A 9,276-nucleotide genomic window follows, 5' to 3' on the forward strand; every position below is an offset into this window, starting at 1 on the left:
TCCTTCAGTTGGTAGATGAATATTCCACCTACGCCACAAGTTAGCGAAGGATAGCCGAGCATTCTAAATCTGTGCTGATATTACGTCAGATACCAGGCCATCCAGACTAGTGAGATTACCAAGTGAAGTAGTCGATACACTTAACTACTTCAGTTCTTATAGTTATCTCAGTCCCTGACGTGTCCCAGTCCTTAAGCATCTGGGTGTTATAAGTTAACAAGCTAATATCTTGTTAGATCAATTTCTGGAAAATAAGACAATGAGAGTGTTGTTTCTGAAAGGATATCTATGATAAAGTAAGAAGAGCGGACAACACTAACGAAGACCGATTTAAGCTATCAATACTGGTGACTTTGCCACAAGCTCTTACTCGCGAAGTAGTGTTAGACTACAGAGCCTGTACAAGATTTATATACTTATTTGGTATGTCTTCCAGTGACAGACACTAACGCAGAACCTCACGATCAACAGAGTCGAATGCTGCCTTAAGATCAAGGAATACACCTATGGTCGGACGTACGAAAGTATGTTTATATGTATGCATATGTCTGAATCTATTGAAGCGTGAATGTTTAGTCTATACATACACGTCCAGGTCAAAAACTATCCTGGTTTTGTAGAGTTTGCTCTTCACGAGCTCCAGTTGGACGTCGAATTATTATTGAGGCCAATGTTTTAGTCACTACATCAGTTAACCTGATTCCTCTGTAACTTTCACTGGAGGATTTTTGTCATTCCTCATAATCTAGAACGATCAGCGATCGAGACCAGTCAGATAGGATCACGTCCAAATATCAGATTTCAGTGAAACTAACTGCTGAAGCTGGACCACCATTCTTAAAATTCTCAGGGGCTAATCCATTAAGTCCTGATTCCCTCCATCGCTTTGCATTTCTTATAATATTTCCACCCTTTCTAAAAATTGAAATGTTTATATTAAGTTAAGTGCTTACCTTGAGACTTAAAGGACCTAGGTCCGTGGGTGTGTACTTCTACAGAGCCCTATAGTAGGATGAAACAGCTGTCTGTTACTTTCTGACTTTTAATGGTTTTCTAACTAATTCATGATATAAACTATGAAATTCGACAGCACTTACAATTCCCCTCCCCCTAAAACTAACATCATAAAAATGACTAGTCGCTGAGGTAATAACCAGAAACAATTAAAATGAAGTAATTTTATTATGAGATACCTAAATAGATTTAAATGCCAGAATATAAAAATCTTTCAGTAATAATAAAATGCAATGGATTGAGTTCTGTTAAAGTGATAAAGAATAATTATTTTTTTAAAAATAATTCTAGAAAAAAAGAAAACTAATCTAATTTAGTCCAGTCGATTGGTTTAATACCATGTTGTTTCAAGTATTCATTTGCTTTTTCAAAATGTCTACAACCAAAAAATCCACGACTCGCTGATAAAGGTGATGGATGAGGTGCATTAAGCACTAAATGACGTTTACGATCAACTGATTGACCTTGTTTTTGAGCACTTGCACCCCATAGCATAAATACTAAATTCTATAAATAACATTAGGAAAAGAAAGGAAAAATAAAAACAAATTATTATTTTGTTTAAATAGTATGGAAATAGAATGTTGATAAGTATATATGAGTAAATCATTTGAATTTGATGAATATTACCTCTTCTTACTAGTATAATACCCGAATTCCCTGGTACGACTGAGAGTGGAGAGAGTCCGCTCTCCCTCTCGAAATGCTCTCACATGGCCACGCGTATATAGCCTCTGCCAGGGAAGTCTTACCCACTGCCTTCTCTCAGAAAGGGTGTTGTTTACGAAGTAGAGAGGACGAAAAGCGAAGGTCCGACGCTTTAACCGGGTTGGTGTACACGGAAAGTCCACCTAGGGCAGTTGCGAAATCCTGATTCCAAACCATTAGTGCACATGGGCTGGCTCCGGTATCCTGAGGGAACAAATGGCGTATGAATCAATTGTTAGTCACCGGCCACCATGGGACTGCATTTTCTCACGATGCTCCATTGCCTTATGGATCAGACCTTTAGGTCAAAGGCTCTGGATGTGGCCCCCTAAGAAAACCACCTGCTTCAGTTTTGGCACCTGGGGCAGTATCACAGCCCTCACACAAATCAAATGAGATATGTGTGGCGTATATGTATCTGGTTCCCCTTTGTACCAATATTTGTGCTTAAATAAATAAATAAACAATACCAAAATATGCATTGAAATATAACATTAATGAAAGTTCTTGACTTATAGTTGTTTTTTTATGCTGTTAAGTTCTCTGCGCTAGACGGTTTAATCATTGAGCTTTCATTATCATCAAAGTGAACTTTGTAGTTATCCTTTCATTTACATATACACAAGACAGAATAGCACATAGACAACACCGAACATCAATTCGATTGAGAAAGCATTAAAATTTTGGATGGAGGTAATCTTATGGATGAATAAGAATTTCTGGAACTATGGTTACCGGATCAATGTGGAATAAATAGATACATCAGATCATATCAAATGTTCAGTCAAACACATAGCCAGAGGTCAGTCGAAAGCAAAGAGTCAGCAAGGATACAAAGATACTGATAGCTACGATGACAGCCGCTTACAAGCAAGATCTTCAGAGCAAACTGATGTAAAGCTTATAGAATCAATAAGAAATTTGTTTTTTTATGAAATAAGTGCTGATGATAACGTACAAGACGACAATAAAGACTGTGTAACTAAGCCGTGTAACTCAGACAACCCAACAACAAAAGTATTCACTTGAATTGCAAATATTAATCATCTTTTGTCAATGAACCATTTCACAATCAATATGATGGTATTCAGATTAAGTCAGTCGCAAGAAACTTAATTTATTAACCATAGTACTTAAGTTGGAAAGATTAGAATCTTGAGTCCATCAACATAAAAAATTACATACTTGGATTTCAAAATGATATTGAAAACACCAAATGGTAATCATCTACTAAGTGTTTAATAAGCTGTGAATAGGGTCACTTAAGAATTTTATCCGAACAATCTTCAATCTAATACGGACAGGATGTGCTTATGTTTGCAGTTCTATTCGTACTATAAATTATCACAAATAACTATATATACATATATATATACTACTGGGTTGATTGTTCAGTTGTAAAATTTCAATCAATTCGCTATATACCAGATGATATATGCAATTTAATTATCGACAAGTTTGACTCCTGACTTTTCTAAACTCTACCTAGTTATTACTTTTCAATAAAAATTCAGGATGCCAAGCTAATAATTCCAATTGTTATGTGTTCACTGAGAGGTTTAAAAGATCTAGGTTCTATCCATGATGAGGTCGTGTAGGTGTGCACTATTGAGGAGCACACCATAATGGTATAAAATAGCTGTTGTGAATCAGTGCTGGTGAGAAACTACACACTAGGACGAAACAGCTGTCCAGTTTTTCGTTGTTTTTGATGGTTTTCTAACCAAAGTGAGTCCGTGGTGTAAACTATAGAATTCAACAATCCTCACAAACTCCTCCGACTAATGTATCTTACACATTTTAATTCAACTCTATTTCGGTCGTATTATAATCGCTTAAATATAAATATGTTTCTACGGAATAAACCAAGGGAATATATATTCACAAACTGACATCGAACAAAAAATCAAAGAGTAGTGCACAGTTGTTTACTCTTGAGGAATGATCCAATCCTACAGTATACAAATATTTCAGACATTCGATAATATACTCAGAATTTTATTTTTAATAGAAAAACACATGGTCTTACATTTCGATTTTTATTCAAATAACGAATAGCTGCATCTGTTAGAAATTCCCATCCTTTATCTTTGTGTGAATTGGGTGTTGAAGAACGAACAGTCAGTACAGCATTCAACAGTAAAACACCTTGTTTAGCCCATCCAGTTAAATCACCATGTTTTGGTGGCCAATTATCATTAGAATTTGTCAAATTCATACTTGAACTAATTTCTTTGTACATGTTGATAAGGCTTGGTGGTGCTGGTACTGGTCGACAAACAGAAAATGCTAAACCATGTGCTTGTCTTGGTCCATGATATGGATCTTGTCCTAGGATTACAACATGTATATCTGTTGGTAAGCATAATTTAGTCCATGTGAAAATCTAAACAAGATCAAATCAATAATTTAATTAGTGTATCTTAAATAAAGAAACAAGCGGCAATTTTAATGAACACACCTGTAAGTAATCCATGTAAGAGTATGATTCAGCTTATTACATGGTTTAACAATTGATGTTTATTGGTGTAGGATTAGGTTGGAAGTAACCTAGGATCGGACAAACTATGACACATACCATGTGTTCATTATACCAGTGACTACTAAACTGAACCATTCTAGTAGGCGTAGACTACAATTTACACTCAATAATGATTGAGTGGATTAGTATGTTAGAAGGATCTAGTGGAAAATGAAGTATTGTTTATAATTGTTGCACGGAGTTCTATTAAAAAATGTAACGCAGATGAAAGGAAAAATGGTGTATTCAAAATAAATTGATTATTCCGAGACTTAAATAGTCTGCATATCATAAAGTTAAACGTAAAAAGTAACGAAATGAAAACCATTTAAATCATCAAAAGATTTAAGTTAGACAACCATTGAAAACCTGGAAGCACTGGACAACCGTTACATCAGGTTACATTCGTTCAGTATAAATGGTATGTCTATAACATGTGCTACTAAGGATAATCACAAAATTTTTTTTTAAATCTCTTATAAAAATTGTGAACTTTTGAGAAGACATAGTAAATGAAACATCTCTTTTTGAAAGGCTTAATTGTTTTAACGAGTGCTGTTAAAAATACACCGCAGGTGTGAAATTATTGTATTGCGACTATATTACTTACAAATAATTAGTATTGATTCTTTTCTCTTGTAACTTATAATATTGTGAAGTGTGCTACTGACGTTGATATTCGAAAGTGAAATGCCTGGTGACAAAAGGTTAAGAAGATCGAAGAGAAGAGAACAGAGAATGGTTGGTGTGGAAACAAAGAAATAATCAAATATGAAACAATGGTTTGACATTTTGCAAATGAAAAATTTACTGTATGGTTTTCTCAGATTTTACTGAGAGATTCTGTACTTTTGTATTCAAATACACTTGATTGTCCCCACTTGTCTTCTCTTTCACTAAAATGTTAACTATTGACAGACTAACTGTTCTCTTATTGGGCATTACATATTTTGTTTGGACACCTTATTTTGAATGTAACTTTGAGAATGGACTGTTGTTGTTGTGTTCATCACCTCGAAAGTGACTTTAACTTAAGTTAATCATTATTTATTATAAAATTATCTATTATTTACATATTTTCATATATAAATAAATAAATAAATATTACGGACTAAACCGTAATTTTTCCTTGTTGATGAAAATAACGAACAAGTGAGGTCTTGTGTTTTCCAACTTTCGATTCGTTGTCCGAATGATTACTGACAAACATAACCGTGGGAAGTCCTCTGTGCGCAAGATTGTAGAAAAAACCGACTAGGCCTGACAAAGAAGTGTAACAGTAAGAGATTCTGACCTTTGAAGAATTCTAGGAATGTGTTGAACAATAGAAATAGAAATGGGACGAAGTGAGGCTCAAGTTGAAAGTACTTTAATGACCTTAGATCACGTATTTGTTAAACAAGATTCTTCCTATAATCATAAAAACAGAGGTTAAAGCTACAAGAGTACTGCGATTCAATGAATCATACTTTAGTTCACTAGGATTCGATCAAGAGAAATTATCCAAAGTATGTGTTATGTTCTCAGCTAAAAATAAGTTTTGTTCTTTTTGTATGAATTGATAAAGATGATTATATTTAAAGTCTTTAGGAGTAACTGTTAATCAAAAACAATGGTTAAAACTGGAATAAAAAATATAATTTGTGATCAGAGTAGCTGAGACTTTAGGATGGTAATTTAATGCTTTAGAAGTTAAGTTTTGAAATTCAACAACGCTAGATTACAATTTCCTCAATGAACATGTAAGATAGTGGTGGGAAATAAGCATCCAGAAACCCTGGAGTTAGGCTTCATGCTATGAAGTTCTCATCAATGAGGTTTATATGCAGGCTCGAGGGAACTGGTACTCCCTAGAGAAATCGATCCAGTCTCATCTAGCTTCATAATCATAGAACTTACCATTGAGCTATCTCCTGTATAACTGAGATGTATTTACAACTGATTGATCAATAAGTAGTAACCAATGTCATATATGTCAAGTCTTTTTTAGTGTTGATCGAATTCCATCAATCAAGTTGCAATGCAGTCATTAGTCTGAGTGACTCGACGTCACGTGTACTATGTTGAGTGTAAAGTGGCGATTGGAATTAGCATCTTCACCATCATACACAACCTAGAACAAGACACATGTGTGCACTAGTTAGCTCAGGGAGATAAAATTATTTCGAGACAAATCTCAAAGTAGTTGAAATAGTAACAGTATTAGTAGTAAATAAAGATTAAGCATTAACAAAGAAGAAAAAGCTATAAGGAGATTTCGGTGCTCAGCTTCTAAAGGAACGCAAGTAGTAAATACACTCCGATCATTCTGAATGATTCTAAGCTCAGTCACGTAAAGTCTTTAACCGTTGGTTACAATAATCACGAGGACCCCGACGGGGTAGTCAGCACCAACTGTCAATAACCTATTCCTGAACCAGAAAACATCGCCCGTCCATGTAGGCAATGGTTGGGGTCATATAATGTATATCTTAGGCACCACTGTTGATAAAGATTCCATAGGAGGTAGCATCATACAATAAGGATGTTGATCTACAGAGAAAAAAATGAAGGATTTGAATATAATGTGATTTTATGTACAATATTCTTTCGAAAAAAAGGTATAACATACTTGTTCAATTGGTGGATAAATTGTTACTCCACTATTTTGTTCTTTAGAAATAAAATCAGCTAACTGTTGAAATTTATCATGCTCAATTTGTTCCAATAGTATAGCGAACCATTCATTTGATATACCTTGAATTAAATTTAATACATTTTTATTAGGTCGATTAGTTAATCTTCGTCGACATTCAGCCACCATTTTATTTACAGCTGATTTATCTAACTCTGTAGATTTGAATAAATTTTTTGTATTGCCAATAAGACTGAATGAACCATTATTCATTGATGATAAAGCTTTCATATTCGATGTATTTGCTATAGGAAAGAGTTATTGATAAGTAAAGGAAAAGAGTATAAAGTCAACATAAACCTTTTCACAAAGAATTCATCTTTAAAGTGACATTCATTTGTTTATATAGTTAAGATCATGAGTCGATTGAAGCTAGACCACAGATGGAAAAACTGGAAGCACTGGACTGCTGTTTCGGATTGGGTTAGAATCTTACGAGGCGGGATCGTGGATGCGCACTGCTGAGGAGTCCCACAATAGGCGCTTCCAGGTTTTCCATGGTGGTCTAGCTTTAATTGACTCATGATTTCAACTACATAAAAAGTTACTAAAATCTCCACAAAACCCCCCCTTCTGATAACATTCAATTAGTTAAAAAGAGTTAGTAATTCGTTTAACTTACTAAAAATAAGAATGTAGTTTATTCTATCTCTTCTGAACAATCACAAAATAACGTGAAAATAGCTTTTCATCATAGATTGACGACAGTTGAATGATGAATAGCGACATACTAGATGAATAATTTTTTTATGCTTGAGTCACTCTTCAAATAAAAGATACTCATAGCTCTTCGGAAAATAACTATACATTAAAACAATTTCTACAAAAATTATGTCTTTATCTTAATTAGTGTACGAAAAGGCGAGACTCTTAGCTTTGCTGAATCTATCACAAGAATCGGTCAATTATAATCAGCGTAGAACCTGACACATACGTGAATTGGTTTTTGTTGCCACAGTATATCAACACAGAACAATGAAATGCTCAAGCGTCAGAGTAGTAGAAGTAGTAACAGTATCGATTGTAGCATCAAACATTAGACAGATTTGATTTATGAAAGAAAGTAATCACTGATCAAACAGTATAAGATCATTAAAAACTTAAGATCTAATAAAAGATAATGAGTAAATGGATCTATACCATTGTAAACAATTGTGGACCATATTACCTAACATCTCTAACCATTCATTACGTACACTAATTGCAAGCATGCCAACTATACAATTCAGTTCAACAGTCAATGACTTCATGGACTAATGCCACATTTTTTGTGAAGAGAACATTACTTATCGATGGTTTGTTTATAACAATGTCCACCAATGATAAACACTAGTCATTTATTAATTTCCCGTAATTTCTAAACACAACTAATCCAACCAAAGTTAGTTAACATTCAACTTAACCAAAATGAACGGTAAACAGTTCAAATGATTTCAGTTCAATTGACAATAATTTGACAACAACTAATTGTTAGGTAACTGGAAATTCTTAAGTAGTATATTTTACTTTTGTTAACACTAATCGGGTAAAACATAATTGTCATTTTAAAACGTTTGTTCATCAATACCTGTGTAAATAGGCTCACATTAGAATGTGAAATTAGAAGCTTCAATGAAAATGCATTTTCAACTGGTACGATACAGTTTAACAAGTAGCAAGAATAACTACACAAATTTTTTACGACAATAAACAACATGTGAAGATGATATAATCATAATATTGAGTCACTAACTAGTAGGTGGTGATATTGTCCCAGTGGTAGGCGATTTATTTTCATCATTGAACAGAAGTTTAGAAGGTGGATCAGAATCTCCTTCCTCACATTCTGATGAACTAAGTTTCCGTTTGAGTTCCCCTGGAGTTGAAGTCCGAGAAAAAAATGAAGTCAAAGTTCTTTGACTTGTCTGAGAAATTTTACTTGATGATGCCTGAAATTCCCAAAAGAAAACTCAAATAAATGTTAACACAAAAAAGGAAGATAGACGCTAGTATAAATAACTGCAAATTAGTAAGAAATTCTGCTTAGAAAGATATGATAATACATTTTCAAATTATCAGAAGTATACATTTCACATTTGAAGACGGTAAGAAGATGAAATCAAATAATTTTCATAAAGCATAAAGACTTTCAATCAAAACTATTAAAAGTGTATTATGTATTGATCACAAACGAAAAATGATTTTCATAGTTGCAAGCATGAGTCAATTGAAGCTAGACCTCCAAGGAAAACCTGGAGGCACTGGACGGCCGTTTCGTCCCATTTTGGGACTCCTCAGCAGTGCGCACCCACGACCTCGCCCGCGAGATTCGAACCTATGACCTACTAGTCTCGCGCCAGAGAACGTAACAGTCCTGGGG

The 9,276-nt window shown here is 34.2% G+C and overlaps 1 protein-coding gene across 1 annotated transcript in view; it reads right to left on the reverse strand.

Moving 5' to 3' along the window:
* Nucleotides 1–1,161: 1,161 nt before the first annotated feature.
* Nucleotides 1,162–9,276, reverse strand: part of Smp_158920 (putative uracil-DNA glycosylase) — a gene marked incomplete at its 5' end in the record, with an annotated part of 24,434 nt that continues 16,319 nt past the window's right edge. Inside the window, 4 exons of the mRNA XM_018796483.1 lie at nucleotides 1,162–1,521; nucleotides 3,752–4,108; nucleotides 6,855–7,162; nucleotides 8,650–8,845. Coding sequence (XP_018651621.1) covers nucleotides 1,318–1,521; nucleotides 3,752–4,108; nucleotides 6,855–7,162; nucleotides 8,650–8,845 — 1,065 coding nt within the window. The 3' untranslated portion in view covers nucleotides 1,162–1,317. The remainder of the gene's footprint in view (nucleotides 1,522–3,751; nucleotides 4,109–6,854; nucleotides 7,163–8,649; nucleotides 8,846–9,276) is intronic.

Source organism: Schistosoma mansoni, chromosome 4, assembly GCF_000237925.1.
Source record: "Schistosoma mansoni strain Puerto Rico chromosome 4, complete genome".
Taxonomy (NCBI): Eukaryota; Metazoa; Platyhelminthes; class Trematoda; order Strigeidida; family Schistosomatidae; genus Schistosoma; species Schistosoma mansoni.